The sequence below is a fragment of the Cephus cinctus genome, unplaced genomic scaffold, assembly GCF_000341935.2.
Source record: "Cephus cinctus unplaced genomic scaffold, Ccin1 Ccin1_scaffold0091, whole genome shotgun sequence".
NCBI lineage: Eukaryota > Metazoa > Arthropoda > Insecta > Hymenoptera > Cephidae > Cephus > Cephus cinctus.
This window is the reverse complement of record NW_014332830.1, coordinates 266,662-288,285: the sequence shown is the minus strand read 5'-3', so window position 1 is coordinate 288,285 and position 21,624 is coordinate 266,662. Positions and strand designations below refer to the sequence as shown.

The window sequence follows — 21,624 nt, the reverse complement described above, 5'->3', positions numbered from 1 at the left end:
TTCTCCGATATAACACTATAAATCCTGATTTCTGATTATTCCAAGTCTAGTGTTTCTGGTAAATATTTGCATGTCTTATTTTCTGTTTCTTAATCAGTAAGAGTATCCAAGTCATAGTTATATAACAGGTCTATGAAAGCCATAAAATATACTTATACAAATATATGATAATATCCATTACAGTAATAGCAGGTAATGAATATTTTAATCAGTAACATAATACTAAATCGGCTGTCTAAAGTTGGCGCTCCATTAGTTCAGTCCTGTACTAGTCCTCTGTTAGGTGGCGCACAGTGGTGACATCCGGTTCATTCCCACACGTCTTCGAATTTATTTGGTGTTGAAGCATCTAAAGTCTGATTTTATGCTCTATTCCTCTATTCCTATGATTCCTACGTTCATGCGACAAGGACAGCGAGCGACGTTAGCGCCAGCAGCCCGCAACCAGTCGCCATAGACCCCACGGAAGCCTACCCGAGACACTCGATGAACCTCGGGTAAGTTCCTCCCGTTTATACAGCTGATTCGAGAAGAATACTTTTCAAGAAGAGCTAGAGCGGTCTCATGGAAGGTCATCTTCACCGATGGCCTTCCTGGTCAATCTTGGACTAGACTGTCCCGTTGAACGTGCCACGGCAGGTGAAGGAGACTTTTTTATGCGGTAAACCAAATACCCACTGACAGTTGGGAAGTTTACTGAACCTGAGCTTGTCCTCTTGACGACATCCTTGTCAGAGACCGTTCTGGCATCTCTTTAAGTATCTACATTCAACATGTCTCATTTAATATATCTTTGAAAGTTGCTTCAAGATCTGGTTAATGATGGTTCAAGCATTACATAGGGTTCTTCTTGCAGGGGCTGGACCGAAGCCAAGGCTATTTACAAGGCCTGCCAGGTTTAATAACCACCCGATGGCTACAAGAAGTATTGCCATCCTGGCTGGATACTTTAATACTTTTCTTACTGCATAATCAAAGAGCTCGTTCTTTGCCAGTTTACCTTGAGCAGTCCAACGCTCTCTGTCCACAAGATGAGCATAGGTGCCCTAGGGGTAGGGGACCTATTTCACCTGCTCGAGTCTAACAAACTTGGGGATGTTGAAGAGATTAAGAAGGTCTTTCATGATCACTTCTTGTCGAGTACGTATTACAATGCTACTCCAGTGTCAAAGAATTAATCATGAAAACTTTCATAAATTAATTCAATGCAGTAAAGGACAGCTGGCTGGTGAATGGGTTATTTGATTACTACCTGTCTACAAATTCATTGAGAGCAGTGGAAATATTAGCTGGTGTACGTGAGCCACATGACAGACATCTGCTGGATCGTCTTACAGAGGCTCTTGCCAAAGGCGATGAAAGTCAGAGAGTTAAAGCTCTTACTCTACTGGGCCATGTGGCTCGACGGCAACCAACCTGGCTTTATAAACTTGCCAGTCATGCACTCTTTAGGGAACTCCTGAAGCTACTGAAGGTAGCAGGGGACATGTTATCACTAATGAGTGCCCTATTGCTTCTGGTCACTTTACTGCCCATGCTGCCTGCAGCTCTTGGTCCTTATTTACAAGAAATCTTCGAGGTATTTGGGCGTCTGGCGTCCTATCACCATCATCAGTCGTCATTCTTCTCGTCATCTACAAGTCTGTCGTCAGTTTCTTGTTCCGGTAACATGGACAAAGATCATCTCTATCTCCTACACCTACAGGTATTTAAAAAAATTATATAATCTAAGGATTCATCATATTTCAGACGGATTATTTATATGCATCGTAGGTGGGATTGTACAACTTATTTCATAGACTATACGCCATGTACCCTTGCAATTTCATTGCATATTTGAGGCAGCAGTATATTCAGCGAGATCAGCATGCAACCTTCACGCATACTGTAAGACCAATGTTGGACTCGGTGCGCATGCATCCTCTTCTCGTGACTGCGTCTAAAGATTCCGAAACCTCTGCAGCTAGGTACAGTTTATTTATTATACCATCATTCTATATGTGATGAATCTAGTAGCACGTTTATTTACTAGTTAATTTCAATTAAAGATGGAAGAAAATGGAGCATCACGACATTGTAGCAGAATGCGGCCGCTTCGCCCTGGACAGATCAAAGGAGGAAACACCTATATCCATGAACTCTCGCTTTACTCCGATTCTAGGTTCATCTTTGACTTGATCAAATAATTCTTCAAAAAAATTTGGAAAAACACTTAATCACTGGATATTATTTCTATTCTTTTGTAGATCATCCGGCTGCTTATATACCACTGAGTGGATCAGGAGGGTTGTCAACGGCAGGACTGAGTAATGGGGAAGAAGAAACATTTTGGTCGCCAAGTAGGGCAATTCCATCTCACAGTCCACCTCCGTTACAAGCTCCTCCGCACGAGCCACGTTCTGCGCCATCAACTCCGAACAATAACAGGAGTGGCACGTCACCTCCAGAAGCTGCTGTGGAGGCAACACCTGAAACAACTCCGGTTAAGGTACTACATTAAAGAAGCCAAGTTATTATTAATTAACTATTTTAGAATCATTAGCTGAAAGAATATTGATTATCAATAGGATTTAAGGCAGTTGTCCACGAGGCAACCTCCTCTTGGGTCTGCTGCAGTTCGTTCATTAGGAAACTTTGGAAATGGAAGCCTTGCTGGAAATTCACGACCACCTACACCGACGCCCTTAAATTCTTCCACAGGACTCTTTGTCAGTGGAGATGTGGCCATTAATTCGCAGACTATCCTATCACAGAAAATCGGCAAAATGGTTGCCGAGAGACAGAGTTTCCTTCAGCAGACTCAGGTTACGAATTCTAGTGATATGGATGGAAGAATTCTGGACATAGAGCTTAATCAGAATGGAAAGAATGATTCCTGGCAGGAAGATCAAGAGGTTCTTAGATTCATTGCAATTCTCATTGAATTTAAATTTGTAAATTTTAATCTGACTGTGAGGCCTCATCGTTTGGTTTTTAGGTATTGGAGATTGTCAGCTCAGCTAGACTTGAAGTCCACTCTGAAGGTCGTCCTGAACAGTACGACGAGGAACGGGCACGTGGGGTAATGGCTGATTTGTCTACAAAGGTTCGAAGATTCCGTTTCTACTCTCAATGTCAGTCTACAGTACCGTGCCAAATTGTACATCCTATAAGTGAGGTAATTTTATAAGAGTCAGTATGTCCTAAAGATGTGAGATGATCAGGATTCGGTCATTAACATTGATTATCGTTAGATTCGCAGAGTGAAGTCTTGTCCAGAGATCAAAATTGAGAATAAATTGAAAGGTGGGAATGGAGGAACACTTGTTGGCCTAAAAAGGACTGAGGAGGCTGGAACGCAGACATGCGACCTGCTTCCCTATGAACATCTTTTCGTAGGAATTTTCTCGCAAAGGACTTATAGAACGGAGCATCAAACTCCTAGACAGAGTTCCTATTCTAGACTGTCACCAAGTTCCATGGTAGATCGTTATGTGGAGATGTGTTCTCGTGCTGGGGGTTTTTCTAGTGAAAGTAACAAATCCAGTGAGTTGCATTCAATGATAAAATTAGTTTATTGGTAAAAATAATCGAATGGTACAAGGAGGCTGCACTTTTTATAGAAGTAGGAGTTTTAAAGCAGAAGCAAAGAAAGAAAGGCTCCGAGGATGATCCAGGTGATGATGCTGGAGATGAGGAAGGCCTGATCATGGATGGCGTTAATCAACAGTTGCAGCTTATGCAGATGCAGCTGCAATTCGAGCGACAACGACGAGAAGTTCATGCGGAACGCAATAGAAGACTTCTTGGTAGATTGCGAGATTCGCGAGCTCTCGAAGAACACAATTCTGCTTTGGTATGTCAGAATTTCTTGTCAAAACCGGTTGCAGGGATACATTTCTTGAAAATGATGTACATAATGTAAATACATTTTGCAGACTGATATGTTACGAACGGCAGAGAAGGAAGTGGATGCATTGAAAAATGAATTGGAACGTAACAAGAGGGAAGCTCGAGCTGCTGAAGAGGAATTTGCAGAAGCTCTTCGTCGTTGGCAAACAAATGTATGTATCCATTTAATAAGGAATGCTACATCATGCATTAGAACATGGTGACTGGATAATTATTGGATGCTGTTAAAAAGTGCGTAGAAGAACAACAGCAAAGCAAATTGTTAAGGGACCGTGTAGAGTCCTTGGAATTGGAGATTAAGGAAGAAAAAAAGAAAGTAGCTGCAGGCGAACGCCAGACCCAGGCTGCCGAAGCTGCCCTTTTCGAAGCAGCGCACCAGCTCAAAGATGCTCTAAAGGCTGCGAATCGTGGGGAAGAATTAAAACGCACCCTCGACACTGTACAGAAAAGATTTCTTCTTTTGGGCGAAGTACGTTTTCTATGTAAAATTACGTACGAACGTACGAATAATTTCTATGTAAAATTTGCCCATATATATATGTATATGTATATATTTATAATATTCTACATAGGCACAGCTAAAGCTACATGAACGTTCTGGCGGACCGACTCCAATGGCGAGACAAGAAGCAGGACAGATTCAAAGGGCTTACGCAGAGGAGTTATCCAGTGCGTAAATAGGACATGAAAATGTCTAAGTCTTTCATAATACACATATTTAATACAAAATTTACTACTTCTTTTGCAGGCTTACGTCGGCAATTGGAGTCGCGCGGTTCTCTCGTTGAAGCCTTGAGGTCTCGTCTAGGCGAAGTAGAAATGCGCGAGGCTAGAAAGGAAGCACAGCTAATCGATCAGCAAAGACTTCTTCAAGAAGCAAAGGAGCGACACGAGGCAGAACTGCGTGCTGTAGAGTCCAAGTATAAAGCCCAGGTCGAGATAAATCTTCTTTTGGAAGGTCGCATACTTGAACTTCACGGGACTCTAGAAGCTGCAACCTGTAGTACTAGTTCAGCCATGATGAACCTGGCATCATCAGCGTCTCCAAAGGAACGTTCGCCACCTCTCTCGGCCAGTCTCGCTTCTTCCAGCGAGGGAAGTCTCGCCTTCCACACCGGAACTGGCATCATGATGAATGACTGTTGTGACTCTGCCGGTGAAATTCCAAATCTGCAGGCGATCGTTGAACCCGCACCAAGCTTAGTGACAAGTCCATCTCGTTCCAATACACAATCACAACAGCAGCAACGACAGTATCAAAAATCAGAAGATTAGCGCCGCATAAAAAAACAGTAACAATTGTATATTGATGATCACGCCTTTCGCGCTCGACTGCTGTGACTGGTTTTTTGTTTCCTCAATACCATGCACGAGAACAAATTATTGTGCAGGTGTACATTGCACCGGAAACAATGGAGAATAATTCTTAGTATCTTCTAATCGATAGATTATTTACGATCCATGGAAAAGATAATAAAAAGAGTAAAAAACATTAAAGCTGCGTTCAGTTAATTCTAAACACTGGGTACATTAGAAGTAACTGAACTGCAACCTTAATGTTGCATGATTACGGTCCATGGATGGAGAAACGGCAAAGGAGCTTTTGGATCGTAAGCTTTTATCAAGACGATTTCACTCTGAATAAAAGTTGAGATATTTTGTGAGCAATCCTATACTGGCTTTGTCAATTTATTCAATTGAGCCACCACCCTCTCTCAAATCACTTTATTTCCTGTAATCCCTAATGCTATCTCTTGATACAGGAGAGACGTACGTTCTTTTTGTCATGTTTATGGTAGCAAAATATGATGAAATATATTAATACGTGTTGTCATACATATTACATATAATAATAGTGCCATTTTCTAATACTGAACGTATAAATTCTTCTATATGCATGTTACATTGTGTGACATCTAATCAGCTACATTAAATAAGACACTTCCACAGTTTCCACAGTTATGTCAAAAAATGCGTCCAGTTGGAATAGTACGACTTTGTCATGTCATAAAGTAATGTGTTGAGCGCATAGGGTAAATTATCAGACGACTTAGTAGTCGGTTAATGCTGTAATATAGCAATTAAGATAATGTGACGGATAAGATAAAATTATAAGACCCATCCATCCCTTTCAAGCTGTTCCAGCAGTTTTGTCCTGCCATGACTTGGGCAAACACCTTACATGCTTCGCACTTTCATTTATTAATCACTGTCTTCCTGTTAGTAGGTCTGCAGTTCCTGGTTCATTGTCAAGAGGATCGCATCATCAGGTGTTGCATAACTGGCTAAATCTGGAAATAACACAAGGATAAATCAATTATATAAAAAATGAGATTTTAAATGTGTGCGCGCGCGCGTGCGTGGTGTGTGTGAGTTTGTGTTTATTAATATTATCATTGTTCCTGCTCATTAGTTGACAATGGAATTCGACTCAATACCATTAATGAATGTACGAGAACTGTTAGGCAAGGCGTATAAAATGTAATTACATAGAGTAATTGTATCTACTGTACATATTCTGTCTACGGAAATGGGTACTAGAAACTACAAGAGATTCTACGACGGTCAGAAACTATGGGAATATTGGAAACTACAGTTGCTATAATTTTATTGTTCTACAGTTCTACAGTACCAGACTACAGTATTACAAGTGAACTATCATCGTTCCTACTCACGATTATGGCCTTGATGAATAGGACTCGCTTTAGCTTTTTGTAATAGTAGCTGTAATATCCAGTAAATTGCTAGCCAAATGAGTGCTCCTATTGAGAAGATTCGGAATGTTACGACACCGCCATAAACATTCATTAGCCACCCGCACAACAAACTGCCTGCTGATACACCTGTGAACAATTTTTTAATTATAATTTTGATTCCTATTTATTTATAAATAATGTTTTATATCAAATTATTGATTATTACTGACCTACACCTTCAAAGACAGCACCTACGAAACCCTGCATAGTAGCTCTCATGCCAGAAGGCGCGACTTTGTCTGCGTAGGAAACCATTGTGGGCCAGCACAGTCCCAACGTGGGACCATGCAATATTTCTAATGGTAGAAATACCCACAGATTCCTAACCATGCTGTAGGCCATAAATCTGTAATTACAGATAATGTCAGAATTTTCCTTATGTTGTTGAGGATATGGAGAGCCTACCTAGCAGCGTAGATAAGAAGTACAAAGCTCATGACATTGACGTGGCCGAGTTTACGTAGGACGGCACCCGAGATAAAATTAAAAGGCAACTCTCCCAGGAAACATTGAACACCTGTAAGCAATCCTTGAACAGTTTTTATCCAAGCTGCTTCAGAATGTGTCGCTATGTCTTCAGTGTACCAGAATAAAAAGTTCCAAACTACACCAGTGCACATTCCTGCCCCGATGCACCACCAGCCAAACACTAGTACTCTACCTTCCTTTCCGACAGACAATAATTCCCACAAAACGGATGGGTCTCCTTTAGAGTACTCAATATTTTTCTAAAAATGTATAAATTTTTGTTGTTTTCTACAAATTCTGTCATACACGATTGAATAATAGTTTTTATTCTACCTTCTTTATAGTAAATGATACTATAATGTCAAGAATCATGGCAATAAGCATGATGTAAAATATGCAGGTATAATCTTTTTGTGATTGACCACGACTGAAAACATCTATGAGGTAGCCAGCACTTATTCCAAAAATTCCAAAGCCTATACTGCCCCACATTTTCTGTTTGCCATAATCCTTTCTGTTTTCATCCCCTAAAATTCGAAAATCTTAATAAGGGTATAGATTGCAACCTGTAAAAAGTAATACATGAAAACTCACCTAACAGAGCACAGCAGATAGCATCTGCTATACTAACAACAACAGCCATGCCAACCCAGCTTACAATAGCTGCCCATAAGAATAAATGAAATTGATATGTAGAGGTTTGTGATACATTGCGACCATTCCTTACTTCCTCGAGTAAATGGTTCATGATGGGGTTATTACGGCAGCTTGCCATGCATGAGGTTCTCAAGTTAAAACTACAGGCAGGTGCGTGTACAACACTCTCAGAGAATGTCATGTTCAATACGCGTACGTTTACACAATTGCCTGTTGGTAAGTTCTGATACATATTAAACCCTACAGTAAAGTTAAATGTTGTTCCTTCTATGACATTCGTGCGAATTAATTGACAAAATTGTGTTGCATTAGGCTTAGAACACGATTCATTGTATGTGTTATTGGTTATATTACAGGACAGCTGAAAATCAAGCAATGAAGATTACTGTTTATTTAATGTATACTATATATAATACTGTTTAAATATTTAGAATGTAACATAATTTATACCTGACAATTGGAGTACAGTGTTATGGAATTTAATGCATCGTAAGTTATTTTGGGTGAAAATCCTTTTGTGGAGCAAACTTCTATAAATGAAATACCCCTGTCGCAAGTAAAGGTTACTTCTGCACTGCTTTCAATTTCAGGAATAAAATTGATTGTGAAAAACCCTATAGCAAGAATGACTTGAAATATAAGGAATATTGTTTTGTGCAGTCTAAATTTATCAGCCAAACCACCAAACAGTGGTTTGGCTATTAATCCTGAGATAGGCAAAATAGTATAAATAGTGCCCACAAGGCTACTAGAGAATCCCAATTGTTTTGCAATTGTTGGTAGAAAAGGTACAATAGGTCCAGTAGCTAAACATCAAATAACAAAATTTTGTAATGTCAAGCAACTATCTGAGAATCAATTGTAAGTAGAGTAGTTTCAAACCTGCATTATAAAGAAAATAATGTGCCTTCATAGGCACCAATTCTTTGTTCACATGCTCCAACATGATGCAGCTGTATAATTTTGATCAAATATGAAATCAAAGTATTTTTACCGACCTAAAACGTAAAAAATAGGTATCTCTCACATATTCTGACCAGAATGGTCAAATAATCGATAAATTTAATCAAAACGAAAAAAATACATATCAATACATATGTCTTACCTTCAGTTTCATTAATTGCACTGATCCTTATCACATACAAAATGGATTAAATATTAAAATTACTAAGTAAAAGTAACATGTGATTTATTTGCTTGAATCAGCAGGTTAAACCACTGCGTATCAGGTTAGTTTCAAATTTCAAAGTTAGGACGCTTCAATAAAGTTCACTCTAACGTGCCGTTAATCAAACTATTAAATCGAATAGCGCTTATCTAAAAGAATTAGAGTATGAATACTATCTTTTGGATAAAAGAATCTAGAATCATTTTGAGATCTTGAAAATATATACAATTGTGTATGTACAATCTGTGACTAGTACCGCCATCTATAAATATACTCATATATCAGATTGTACATACACTTACTCAAATTTAAACATACCAATTATCCATCAAAAATCTCTACCATATTTATTACTCATTATTTTCATCGTATTGAATGAATTACAACTCCAAATAATGGTTTGAAAAAGAAATAACTATTTGTAACAAACCGTGTTTTAATTTCTGTCATCGATACACATTTACAATATATATATGCTTCTAACTTGTAATGAAAGATAGCATTGTAGTATGTTTTAGCCACCTTGTACGGCTTTCGTCTGACTGAACGCTTACCTCAAAACAATTGGGAATCGTGAGTTCGACGTGAAGCTGCTGCACGAAGCTAAGGCGTTCCTCCAATATCAGAAATTTGTCAAAAAATGAGAAAAATTCGGACGCAAATATCTCTCTTATTATGTCTGCAATCCGTCCGAATTTTTTTTTCATCTTTATTATTTTTTCTTGCTCTACAACTTTTGCATTTAACTTGTTTCAATATCTTTTGAAATGGCGAAGATAATTTTTTTTATTTGCGACCGGAAGTTGAGCGAACAATAATAATATGCCCATTCGATGCGCAATCAAAAAACATTCAATGGTTGTGACATCAGATTGTCCAAATTGTGCACCGTTTCACCGCAAATCTCAAACGTGCATTTCTGGTGATACACTCTGTATATATATATAATTCTTCAGACATCTTTTGTATCAATATTTCATTTAAATCAATATAGGTGGGGTAATAGATTAATCAGGAATACATATTTTTTTACTCTGTCTTCTTTCTTTTCTCTATGCATCATCCTGGATGATCCTAATCATTGCAGTTCGTAATGTCTTTGACGCTGCGAATCTGTCTATATAAACTGCACGTAGCCGTCTTTTGGGGATATGTATGTTATGTACAAAGAAAAGGTTCTATCTTAACTCTATTGCTTATCATTACATATACGTACTCTACATAACGCACACTCATGGCAGTGTACGCAAATATATTGTACAGAAATCTCTTTAGATTGGTAGTCAACGTATATCTAGGTCATTATAGAGCTGTCTAGTTCTTTGAACGATATCTACTGATCCAGACATGAATCAGGAGCTAAACTTGATCCTTATAGATCTTAAAGCTTCACCGTGAAGTTCCTGATTCACGTCCTGTCACAAATATAACTTTATATTATATACATATTACTACATATATATTAAGGAATAAAAGCTGGGATCCTAGTAAAATGTATAAAATGTCGAGAAATCTTGTCAGATAAAAAAGAATGTGTAAAACTGGGAGCAGTTTTTGAAAATAATAACAAAATTTAGAGAGCTTTATCCTCGTACTCTCTCTGTATATCTAGCTTTCCTTCTTCGGTTTATTTGTCTTATACTAGCTTTTCCCTCTTTAAGAGATACGCAATGATTGCCTTTCTAAGCAGATTTCAAGGGCTAGAGCCAGGATGGTCTGTGATGATGCGGAGGAGGCTGTAATGCGTACAGTGAATGTATATACTGCTGATATGCAGGATCCACTCCCAAATTTGGTCCATGCGGACCGACATATGCTGAAACTGGCGGACCGTACGCGGCCGAGCGTTGCGTCGAATGTAAAAATGGATGTGGAGGATAATTCCGAGGTGGTTGATTATTCAATTTGTTGCAGGCCTGCTGCGAGGCGTCTGTAACCGGTGTGCCTTGCTGTTGTTGCTGTTGCTGCTGCTGCTGTCTGAGGGCCATGTTGTAGTAACTACTAGGATTCCTGAATTCGTCAAGAAAGGCGAACGTGGCAACGGCTGCAGTGTCCTTGTCGTAAAATGGTGAACTGTTTGCAGTCCCGCTTGGTGCTGCAAAATTAAAAGCACTTCCGCCTGGTGGAACTATCGATGCGTTTTTCAGAGCAATTGGATCTGTAGGACTGGTTGAATATTGTGGAAAACCTGGAATTGCACTTCCACTCTGTTGTTCTATGTTTCCTTGAGGAGGAACAGGTGCTACGTTTTGTTGTTGTTTATTTTTCCTACTCTTCTTGGCTTTGGTGTTAGCTGGTGTGGCTGGTACTTCTGGAGGACGACGTGGTACCGACAGCATACCTGGATTCTTTGCTGTGGCGTTTAAACTTTGGAGAAGATTCAAATCTAAATCAGAAGTTGGTGCAGGACTCCGAGCATACGTCATAGGATCTGGTTTGGTTGGAGGTCTTGGAATGGTCAAAAGCTGTTGCTGCTCCTTGTTACCTCTTCCCACTATTCCCAGACCAAGCCTTGCGTAGGCAGGATTGGATGCTACAGAATCCGCCAAAGATCCAAATGTACTATCAAACTGGCCACCAGGTACAGGTTCAGCTTGTGATAATGACATTATTGGATCGAATCCAAACTGATCCTGTGGACGACCTGGATCCTGCGGGAGATTCCTTGATGATTCAGCCGGCTCATTGTACATGCGTTTCTTCACAGGAGCCAGATTACTTGTGGTAGGTGCTACAGGTGAACCCTTGGCACTTGTATCGAAGTAATGTGGACTTGGATAAACAGGCCTGCAGCTAGAATTCGGCATTGGATACGGTGGCGTCTGGAAGCCTGTTGCTGACTGATATAAAGACTCGTGTGGAGGTATATTTTGCTGAAAACTCAACAACTGAGATTGATCCGCGGGCTGCAGTTGTTCTCCACCACTGGAAGGTTTACATAGGAAGGATCGCTGTTGCGTAACTGCCTGAGCGTATTTTTGTACGTTCAAAGAGTCGTTAGGTGCTGGGAAGCCATGTCTTTCTTGCGGCTGATGTGGATTTTGCTCTTCAATTCTCGAGGAAGGTCTTTGTGGGTCTGTGTTAATATTCACTGGTCGATCCGAACCTGAGAAAGTGTTTCCATAAGCTGTTGGATATTGATTCGGTCCTTGATACACTTGGTGTGCAATATTAGGGCTCAATGTTGGTTCGTTTTGTCCAACGAAATTTCTGTGCTGTTCTACAACACTCTGAGATTTTCCTTCAGTGGGTTTTAGAAACTCAGCTCTTCTATCAGATTCATTTGCAAGTGGTAAGTAGGATGGATTTTGTTTGAAACTTTGAGGAGGATATCCAGGTGCTGCGTTTTGTGGATAATTGTCTGAGTTCTTCACTACCTGCGTGTAATTCGATGGTTGTTGTGGCGAGGGTTGGGAATAATTTGCTGTTGGTTGAGATGCTGATGGTTGAGGACAGTTGGATGTTTGTTGTGGCGATGGTTGAGAATAATTGCGCGGTTGTTGAGAGGAAGGTTGAGAATAAGTGCTCACAGGAGCTTGCTGCGGCGACATTTGTGAATAGGTTGGAGGTCGCTGAGGGGAAGGATGTGAATAACTAGGTGGCTGTTGAGGAGATGGTTGAGAGTAATTGGCAGTTGGTTTCGGAGAAGATTGAGAAAAGCTCAGAGATTGTTGAGAAGACGGTTGCGAATAACCTGAATTTTGAGGTGAAGGTTGAGAATAGGCTAAATTCTGTGGTGAAGATTGTGAATACCCAGGTGGGTGTTGAGGGGAAGACTGCGAGTAACCTGGAGGTTGAGGAGATGGTTGATTATAATTTGAGGGTTGAGTAGATGGTTGGGGGTAACTAGAGGGTGGCTGTGGTGATGGTTGTGAGTATCCAGGAGGTTGTGGCGAAGGTTGGGAGTAATTTGAAAGTGGCTGAGGGGAAGGTTGAGAGTAACTTCCTGGTGTTTGTGGCGAGTGTTGCGAATACGTTGGTGGTTGCTGAGGAGAAGGTTGGGAATAACTTGGCGGCGGTTGTGGAGAAGGTTGAGAATAATTCGAATGTTGTTGTGGTGATGGTTGTGAGTAAGTTGGTGGTTGTTGAGGAGATGGTTGAGAATAATTAGCAGGCGCTGCTTGTGGTGAAGGTTGATTATAATTCGGTGTTGGTGGCTGCTGTGGAGAGGGCTGAGAATAACTCGATGGCGTCTGTGGAGATGATTGTGGATAATTTGTAGGTATGGACTGTGGTGAATGCTGAGGATACACCGGTGACTGATTTTGGCTACCTGAAGGTAGTTGTTGAGAGTATGATTGACTCTGAGGGGAATTTTGTGGATAATTAGCATTCTGTGGTGAGCGCTGCGAGAAAGTTGGTGACAATTGTCGATAATCCCCAGGATTATCTAAAGGAGCTTTTTGGTAAGATTGTAAAGAAGGTTGTGGAGCAACTTGTGGATAAAGGGATGTCGCTTGGTCATACGGCGATGAAGAAGGATAGGCTGGTGATATAGGGTTGTTCTGTGGAGATGGGGTCGGTGGCAGCTGCGCACTGTATCTAGGAGGTGTTGTGTAATAAGGACTGTTATAAGGGCTACTACCCGTGGATAAGGCATCCTGGTAAAATCCTGCACCCCTGATTTGTGGCTCAGCTGGGATGGGTAGAGGTTGATTTTGCGGCGATTTGCCTGAACGACCTGGTGGTGGTGATTCTTGTGAAAAGCTCGATACGGATTCGCTCACGCTACTTCCCCCAGTACTGAGACGTCTCTGTCTTGTACAGACCTCCGGTGTGTCACTTTCCTTTTTCGTTACACTTTCCTCAACTTCTTCCTCTTTTTTCTTTGATTTCGGTGCACCAAACGCCTTGAACCAGGCACTTAAATTCGGAGTTGCAGATTTTGGTTTTTGCGAATCCTCACTAATCACACGACTACTGGACTCTATACTTTCTCCGCTTGTAGTAACCGGAACTGTAGTTTCCTTGCCTATAGTCGCTTTTTCTTCCTTGATGCTTGTCGAGGTGCTTGCTGGAATACCAGGATGATCCTCGTCGTCATCCTCATTCGATAGATTTGGATTGGGTGAGGAGACGAGGCTCTTACAAATCAATTGAATCGAATCTGCGTTTCGTAGGACGGTTCCCAAACTTAATTTTGGTTCTTCCAAAGTGTCACGATTTGTTTGATCTGTGTCCGATGTTGCTTGAATGGATGCGGTATCGTTTATGGTATTACTTGGTAAATGTAGAGGTTTTTTCAAAAGAAGATTTCCCTTACTTTTACCAGGCTGGAGACGATCAATTGTTCGCTGAACTTTTTTCGGCCTCGGTGGACCATTTGGTCCAAATAATTTAGTCGAACTCGGACGTTTTCGCGACACGTCAGGTTTAGTTCCGGTTCGCAAAGGTTCGCTAGTGGATGGATGAAATATTGGCGAATCACTACCAGATGAGAATTCAGAGAGTCTAGGTGTGTCATCGAGCCATTTGTTGATATCGTTAAGGGTCTGTTCCGTGGCTTGGTTCAAAGCCTGAATATTAGTACCTTCCTCACTTCCAAAACCTTTAGCATGCTTGGATTGTAAAGTTTTCGACTTCTTAGTTTCAATTACTTCCTGTTCTTGATTCTTACTGTTTCCGGACCCCTTATCCTCCTTGGTCGTCTTCTTAGGTCTCAATTGTTTCTTATTGACTTTACCGGCATCTTGAAGGCTACTGCCGTTTGAAGGCACTTTTTTTGGATACACCCCACGGCCGCTATCCTTTGAAGTCTTCTTCAATTTCTCTCTCTCTAATTTCAACTTCTCCTCGCGTCGCCTCTCGCTTATACGATCCTTTAAGCTATCAAGCGATTCTAGGTCTTTATTTCTCACCAGAGATGCGAATTTCTTCGAGGTTGGGTCCATTTTATCGTCGTCCGCTTCAAATTTACTACCACTCGTCGTATCAGAATTTTCTTGGTTTTTCATGACGCCATTTTTCACACGCTCCTGTTTGTTCATCTTCGATTTCTTATCTTTTTCCTTGGACGAGCCTTTGGTGTCAGACTTCTCATTGGTCCTTTCAAATAATTCTAATTCTACTTTTTCGTCTCGTCGAGTTTTCTTTGTCTTCGCCTGAGCTGGTCCGTTTTCTTCCTCTTGAGCTTTACAGTTCTCTTGAGATTCGGCTTTTTTCTGTTTAGTCCTCTTGGTACCCTTCTCCAAGGTCTCCTGTACTTCTTTCTTTTCTATTTGTTTACTCTTGCTCTTGACGATACTCTGAGTATCGTAATCCTCCTCGAAATCATCCTTCTTTTTCTTATCCTCCTTCATCGCCTTCATTACATGCACTAACTTCATTTCTTCTTTGACTCGCTGCTGTACTCTGGTATCTCTCTTACTATTCTTTCTTGATTCCACTGCCTTCTCCTCTTTGGGTAATATTTTCTTACTTTTTGACAAGAGCTCCATATGTTTTTTCCTTTTGGATTTTATCACATTGACTTCGGATATTGCACCATCATTTTCCTGATCCTTATCTTCTTCGTCCTCGTCCTCGTCCTGCGGCTCTACTTCTTTTATTTTCTTTAGCTTTTTCTTACCTTTCTTATCCTTGGTCAGCTTTGATTCAATCTCACTTATAATTGGCTTTACAGCCTCCTCCTCTTCCTCCTCCTCTTCATCATTCTTCAATTTTTCTTTTGCAGTCTTCTCTGGCCTGTTTGGTTTCGATTTCTTATTTGGCTTGCGTCCTCGCTTTCGAGGATTCTGTTGTGGCAATGATGGCGAAGATGCTCTACGAGGATAAGGAGGTGGATTTGCTAGTACTGGCGGGGGCGTTGGCGATGGTGGTCCTTCATCACTTGACGGTTCCGATTCAAGGTATCGATCTACTGCCCTGTCGAAAGCTTCTTTGAGATTGACCGCCATTTCCGTATATTCTGTTGATTATAAAACACATAAGAACTATAAGACATCCATCAAAATATATTCTTAAATTATATTTACCATTATCAGAGCCGTTGTATTGCCTACAGTTATCAACGATCAACCGGAAGTCACGTTTGAACTGACTAAGACTCTTGTACGAACCACCTTCCAATTTTTCTTCCATTGTACTTAGATCCATGGGACGTCTAACCACGCTATAGTACCTATGCGAATAAAAATACATGAATTTTTATATCCAAGTGTAAACTTTCGACGAAAGGATTGGGGCAGTAAAATTTATATTTACCTGGGTGCATACTCCTCATCCACTGGATCAATGAATGGCCAAGCATCCACATGATCTTTGAGACTCTCAAGAACTTTATGCATACCAACTCTGCGTTCTTCCTCCTCGATACCAAAACCATATCCATAACCGTAACCATAATTGGATGAGTGATACGTGGTGATGCCATGCCGACCTATGCCCCTTTTACTTCCTAAGTCCTCAACTTCGTCCCTTGTATGGATAACAATTTGACCAACGGCCGAAGCCAAAGAATTGTTAGTCTGGCGTCCCTTCTTCTGGATAGGCGGCGCCACATTCGCTTTTGGCACCCCATCCTCGGCTTCTCCACCCTTCGAGCGCTGCCCGCTGTTCTTCTTCGAGCTCTTATTTATCTTTGTTTTGACTTTAGCCCTAACCATGACTGCTTCCGATTCCTCAGCAGGTTCTTGGCTTCGAAGAATACGGGAGTTGGTCCGCTGTAACAGTCTGCGCCTCTGTTGTTTCTCCTTCAGATCGAACAGCTTCGGGATCTCCGGCATAAAGTCCTCGGATAAGGTGTTGTAGAGTTTCCGCTCAATGTCGTATTCCTAAGGAAGAGTTTTCTCTCTTTAAAATGCAAGGCTCTTTAAGAATATCGAAGAACTCGTAGGAATTCGCCCGTCCTCTTTCTCACCGAGTTTCGAAACTTATCGACTAATCGACCCCAGTCCTGTTGAGTAAAACAGACCACTTGCCAAACGCTTTCGCAAGCCTTTTCTTCTTCTGGTTTTTCCTCTGCTTTATCTGTGTCCTGTTCGTGTTCCACTAAACTATCTTCTTCCTCCTTCTTCTCTTTCTTCTCCTCCTCCTCTTTCGCCACTCTGTTCCGACAACGTCTCTTGCGCTTCTTGTCCTTTGGCTTGCCTTTTTGTTTTTGAGAGATACTGCTAAATGTACCAATGTAGTCCTCCCTATATAGTCGAGTTCCGTAAAAGTACCAGTAAGCAGAATTCTTTCGATCATGACCCAATGGTTCAACTCGCAGACTATCCGAGTCTAAGTTGCTTAGCGACTCCTCCTGTTAACATAAACGCACACAAGCTGGAAAGTGCCTTTCCAACAAAAGTAATTTCAGGAAAAGACGTACCACGTCCTCAGCGTCTAGCCTGAAGTCACAAAGAGAACGCAATATTTCCACCTTTTGCCGAAGAGGGAGTAGTTCGAAATCTACATCCGTGTTAAACGGATTCTCGCATTTATATTCCTAAAATGTGACATATGTGAATATAGTATTATTAGACATGCTAAAGAAATACATCAACTTCTAGTATTACCTGACACTTCTTACGAAACAGCCTACGAAGGAACATTTGATAGTTAAAGGTAGAGATGTCATTGCGTGTATCGTTGGGAAGGCAGCCCTCTAGTAAACGCACTATCAACTCTTGCAACAGTCGTCCTTCGGTGCCACCATCAGTTAAAAGGGCTTCTTCAAGATCCTAGAAATTGTACAATGATTTTGTGATTTTGTATGGATAGGAAAATGATCAATGCAGAATAACATGCACGTTCAAAAGCAAATCTACAAATTTCAACAGACTCGCATGGGTCTTCTAGTAAATATTCTGCATACTCGTACGAGTTGGCATTTGGGTAGATACCTCGATATCAAAGTCCAGAAGATTGAAGGCAGCCCTAAATAATGAGCAGAAGTGCGCTATACTTGGGACCTCCCACCACGATTGAATGTCTAAAAAAATAAATTAACTACTTAAGCCAAGAACCTTCTATGTTTATATACTCTCTTTACTATTGGTCATAAGAAACTGTTAATCGAAGGAGTCTCATCAAAAGTGACTCTGTTACAGAAAAGCTCAACACCAGCACTATTTACCCTAGCAAGGTACAGTAAATTCAAACAATGAAATCTCACCTAGGATCCCAATGAAAGTGGGAAACATAACCCGTCCTGTGGCGGGTAATCTGACGAGTTCACCAGTACAGGTAGAGGAATCTAATCGGCTTTCACCGATATTAAATGACCTCAGTAATAAAATATACAGGGGCCCACAGGTGGGCCCCGCTGTTCGCTGGTACCTTCAGCAGGAAGCCACTATTCCCTCAAAATACGAGGTGGCTAAAGCAATGCCCATCACACAAGGAATTCCAAAAACTAGTAAGTGCCACTGGCACTTATACATAGTTCATCGGTACCCATTCCCCAGGTCTCACTCTTTACTTCTGTACCTTGCTATGCCGATTTATTTTGGCACGACACTCTGCGGGCTGGCAGCGATGCGCGCGACACCCGCGACCATTCTACACGGAAAACACTCCAGGGTCGAAACAACCACCGACCACCGCCACGACTTCACTAGCTCTCCTGCACGCTGGATGTAATCGCATCGGGTTTCAAGCAACAAAATACTTCTACCCGAACTTAAAACGTTTTGTTCTTGGTGTCGATGATTTCTAGATATACACGTACTTCTGCTACTCGAACCTGCTCGGACCTACAGTCGGGTGCGGACTGTACGAAACTACGGCTACGGGCGTATACCCTTAAACGTACACTGCATAGATGCACTTCGAACAAATCGCGCGAAAGGGAAAGTCCTCCAGAAAATGGCGTTGCCATCAGTTGATGAGTTGCCATGTGATGCCATGTACATATTACGAAGTTAAGGCTAGTTTGCAACACTAACTTTCGAGCGTATGTGACGTTCCAAAATGTAAACTTCAAGATTTCTGCTGTATAAGACGAAAACATTGTTTATTATATACATTTAATGTTGTTGAGGAAACTGTTTAATTGTTATGATAATGAGATTATTCAATGACAAAGGGTATTATACAAATTCTTTATATTCACAAAAAAGTCTTATCGCGCATCGCTTGATGAAAATCAATCATAAAAGGTCAGTGTGATTTTTTTTTTTAGAAATGCATCGTATTTATGCTGAGATGTATTTCTAGGGTTGGTTAGGACCAATCTAACCTGGTGTAACCCCTGCTTAGGACAAGCCGATCGCGCCGACAGAAGCGTGAGCGTTATTTATTTCCCGCGTATGTGCGTGCGTCGCATTGTACATGACTTTCTGCATACATTTAATTTTATATGGATAAAATTTCTTGTTTTTACTAAACGTATTGTTATTCTTAGCTATCTTTAGCAGTCACGTTATCCCTGAGAATAATTGAGAAAGTTCTGAGATTATACAATTGTTTATAAGGAAAATGACGTCGTTTAACTTGAGTGAAATTGTTGAGCGTTTGAGAGAGGCTAGCGAGACCCAAGGAACCGGTGTTTCGTTTGCTGGTAGATCCTTAAAACTTGACAATGAACAGGATGGTGAGTTTAGTGAAGGTGTATTTATATATACAATTTAACAGTTTTTTTATATTTGGCTTTGTAGCGGAGGAAGTCGTGCAAGCGATTAAGAATTGCGAGTGTTTGGAATATTTGGATCTCGAAGGAAATACCTTAGGACCTGAAGCTGCAAAAGCTGTTTCAAAAGCATTAGAAACTCATGGCACACACTTAAAGCGAGCTCTCTGGAAAGATATGTTCACAGGGAGAATGAAAACTGAAATTCCATTAGCTTTAGAATATTTAGGAGCTGGTCTTTGTGCAGCTGTCACGGCTCTTGTGGAATTGGACCTTAGCGACAATGCATTTGGTCCTATTGGTGTGCAGGGACTGGCTGCTTTTCTCAGCTCAAGAACATGCTATACACTGAAGGAGCTTAGACTTAACAACAATGGTTTAGGAATTTCAGGTGGAAAAATATTGGCTAAAGCATTACTAGATTGTCATCTCAACAGCACTAGAGAAGGTTGGAAGAAATTGTAATTTGAGAATAATTAATTAATATTTGTACTATAATTTTCAACTTACATATTAGGTGCGAACCCACTTGCACTCAAAGTCTTTGTTGCCGGAAGGAACAGATTAGAAAATGAAGGTGCAACAGCATTAGCATCAGTGTTCAAAACGATAAAGACATTGGAAGAGGTGGTGATGCCACAAAATGGAATTTATCATCAGGGTGTTGCTGCACTGGCAAGTGGGCTTTCTGTTAATACTGGACTGCGTATTTTAAATTTAAATGACAACATTGTGGGACCCAAAGGTGCCCAAGCTCTTGCCAATGTTTTGCCATCATTTGTGAACCTAGAACGATTGAATCTTGGGGATTGCCTTTTGAAGACAAAGGGAGCTTTAGTAGTTGTCGAAGCTCTTGGTTCAGAAAGTAGTCATCCCAATTTAACAGAATTAAATTTGACTTTTAATGAAATTGGTACAAGAGCTGCCAGCCCTATAGCAAATGCAATGGCTGACAAAATGCAATTAACGAGTCTGCAGCTTGATGGAAATGCATTTGGTTCTAAAGGACGTGCTACGCTTCGTGATAACCTCACCATTTCCGAGAGAATCGACTCTTTGGGTTCACTGAATGAAGATGAAAGTGAAGATGAAGATGAACCTGAGGATGGGGATGAGGATGATGATGGGGATGATGAAGAAGCAGAGAAGGAAAATGAGAGTGATGGAAATGTGTATTATGAAGAGAATGAGGATGAAAATGAAAATTACAATAATGATGAAGAAAATGAGAGCGACGCAGAAGAGAATAAGAATAAGAACGACGATTTTAATAATCGAAAGCCAAAACGTATTACTGTGCAGGAGTTCTTGAAATCGCCAACTGGAGAGAACCTTTTATTACTTCAAGGCGACAAGGCAGGAGTTCTTATAGATCATACAAAGGTATGTAAATAATTTTTTACACTTCATTAAGAATATTAATCACTACTTCATTTGTAGAATTTATTCAACGGGGATAGTAGCCGCGGTGACAGATATGTAGAAGATCTTTGCAAAATAATTATGAAAGTGTCCACCCTTTGTGACAGTGGTTACGTCGATGTAAGAGTTGAGGCAGAAGGTGTTACTGAAATCCTTTATGCAGAACTCTTTACATATGCCATTAAAAATAACAAAGTCTCTACTTTGAACAATGCTTTATTAGTTAATCTTGGTTTAATAAAGGTAATTAATTTTATTTTGTTCTCCAGTTTTTCAGTGGAATCATGTACAATTCTTCAACTCTTTTCATTTTTAGAGCGAAGACAAGACTGCTCGAAAGCTAGACTGGAATCTAGAAGGTTGCTTTAAGGCTCTTGAGAAGATCAGTGAAAGGGATTATTTCCTTACAAAGACCAAGGATACGTTGAAGATATTCCTGGAGAAACCAATGAAAACTAGTAAAGCTAAGATGATGGACCCATTCCAGGATGCCAAAGCGTCCCTCAAAACAGTTCTTGATCGGTTACAGACTACGTAACTCTTATGAGGAGTATGGCCATATATATATTTTTTTTTTTTAATAATGCATCAATACTAAATACATCTATTTATTTATAATTAAATTTTTGTAAAAATCGCCGCTGTGGTTAAAATCATATTGAGGACATTTTATACCGACATTGGTGATTCAATAAAATGTTAAAACAAAT

General features: G+C 40.5%; 4 protein-coding genes across 16 annotated transcripts; 2 read left to right on the top strand and 2 right to left on the bottom strand.

The window, feature by feature from the left end:
• The first annotated feature begins 343 nt into the window (after window positions 1-343).
• LOC107273685 (hamartin) lies at window positions 344-5,564 on the top strand. 2 transcript variants are annotated; one of them, XM_015752134.2, is made up of 14 exons: window positions 344-497; window positions 857-1,140; window positions 1,212-1,705; window positions 1,774-1,967; window positions 2,049-2,161; window positions 2,247-2,488; window positions 2,568-2,894; window positions 2,978-3,157; window positions 3,234-3,525; window positions 3,603-3,835; window positions 3,918-4,043; window positions 4,124-4,360; window positions 4,464-4,560; window positions 4,640-5,564. In XM_015752134.2, exons 2-14 carry the CDS (start codon window positions 1,032-1,034, stop codon window positions 5,164-5,166), a joined length of 3,171 nt encoding a protein of 1,056 aa, XP_015607620.1. In that variant the 5' UTR covers window positions 344-497; window positions 857-1,031; the 3' UTR covers window positions 5,167-5,564. The 2 variants fall into 2 exon arrangements, with proteins under 2 accessions (XP_015607620.1, XP_015607629.1); XM_015752143.2 differs by lacking the exon at window positions 344-497 and adding an exon at window positions 507-758.
• A 38-nt stretch (window positions 5,565-5,602) lies between these two features.
• LOC107273695 (major facilitator superfamily domain-containing protein 6-B) lies at window positions 5,603-9,209 on the bottom strand. Of its 4 annotated transcripts, none has more exons than XM_015752153.2 (9): window positions 8,878-9,209; window positions 8,655-8,770; window positions 8,223-8,578; window positions 7,710-8,133; window positions 7,449-7,657; window positions 7,053-7,375; window positions 6,818-6,993; window positions 6,567-6,734; window positions 5,603-6,182 (listed from the first exon to the last, which is right to left on the bottom strand). In XM_015752153.2, exons 2-9 carry the CDS (start codon window positions 8,716-8,718, stop codon window positions 6,112-6,114), a joined length of 1,791 nt encoding a protein of 596 aa, XP_015607639.1. In that variant the 5' UTR covers window positions 8,719-8,770; window positions 8,878-9,209; the 3' UTR covers window positions 5,603-6,111. The 4 variants fall into 4 exon arrangements, with proteins under 4 accessions (XP_015607639.1, XP_024946654.1, XP_015607648.1 ...); XM_025090886.1 differs by having other exon boundaries at window positions 8,223-8,386; window positions 8,878-9,208; XM_015752162.2 differs by having other exon boundaries at window positions 7,449-7,642; window positions 8,878-9,205.
• A 623-nt stretch (window positions 9,210-9,832) lies between these two features.
• Window positions 9,833-18,672, bottom strand: LOC107273681 (bromodomain-containing protein 4). Of its 3 annotated transcripts, XM_015752119.2 has the most exons (8): window positions 18,038-18,065; window positions 17,766-17,854; window positions 17,439-17,603; window positions 17,252-17,368; window positions 16,799-17,182; window positions 16,144-16,712; window positions 15,915-16,060; window positions 9,833-15,847 (listed from the first exon to the last, which is right to left on the bottom strand). In XM_015752119.2, the coding sequence occupies exons 1-8, from the start codon at window positions 18,063-18,065 to the stop codon at window positions 10,641-10,643; spliced, it is 6,705 nt and encodes a 2,234-aa protein (XP_015607605.1). In that variant the 3' UTR covers window positions 9,833-10,640. The 3 variants fall into 3 exon arrangements, with proteins under 3 accessions (XP_015607605.1, XP_024946567.1, XP_024946564.1); XM_025090799.1 differs by lacking the exon at window positions 17,252-17,368 and having other exon boundaries at window positions 18,038-18,672; XM_025090796.1 differs by lacking the exon at window positions 18,038-18,065 and having other exon boundaries at window positions 17,705-17,837.
• Window positions 18,673-18,822: 150 nt separating this feature from the next.
• On the top strand, window positions 18,823-21,623 carry LOC107273630 (ran GTPase-activating protein 1). 7 transcript variants are annotated; one of them, XM_015752058.2, is made up of 7 exons: window positions 18,823-18,950; window positions 19,046-19,148; window positions 19,268-19,456; window positions 19,521-19,940; window positions 20,010-20,875; window positions 20,933-21,157; window positions 21,231-21,623. In XM_015752058.2, exons 3-7 carry the CDS (start codon window positions 19,342-19,344, stop codon window positions 21,450-21,452), a joined length of 1,848 nt encoding a protein of 615 aa, XP_015607544.1. In that variant the 5' UTR covers window positions 18,823-18,950; window positions 19,046-19,148; window positions 19,268-19,341; the 3' UTR covers window positions 21,453-21,623. The 7 variants fall into 7 exon arrangements, with proteins under 7 accessions (XP_015607544.1, XP_024946641.1, XP_015607508.1 ...); XM_025090873.1 differs by having other exon boundaries at window positions 19,046-19,174; XM_015752048.2 differs by having other exon boundaries at window positions 18,878-19,022; window positions 19,081-19,148.
• Window position 21,624: the final 1 nt, after the last annotated feature.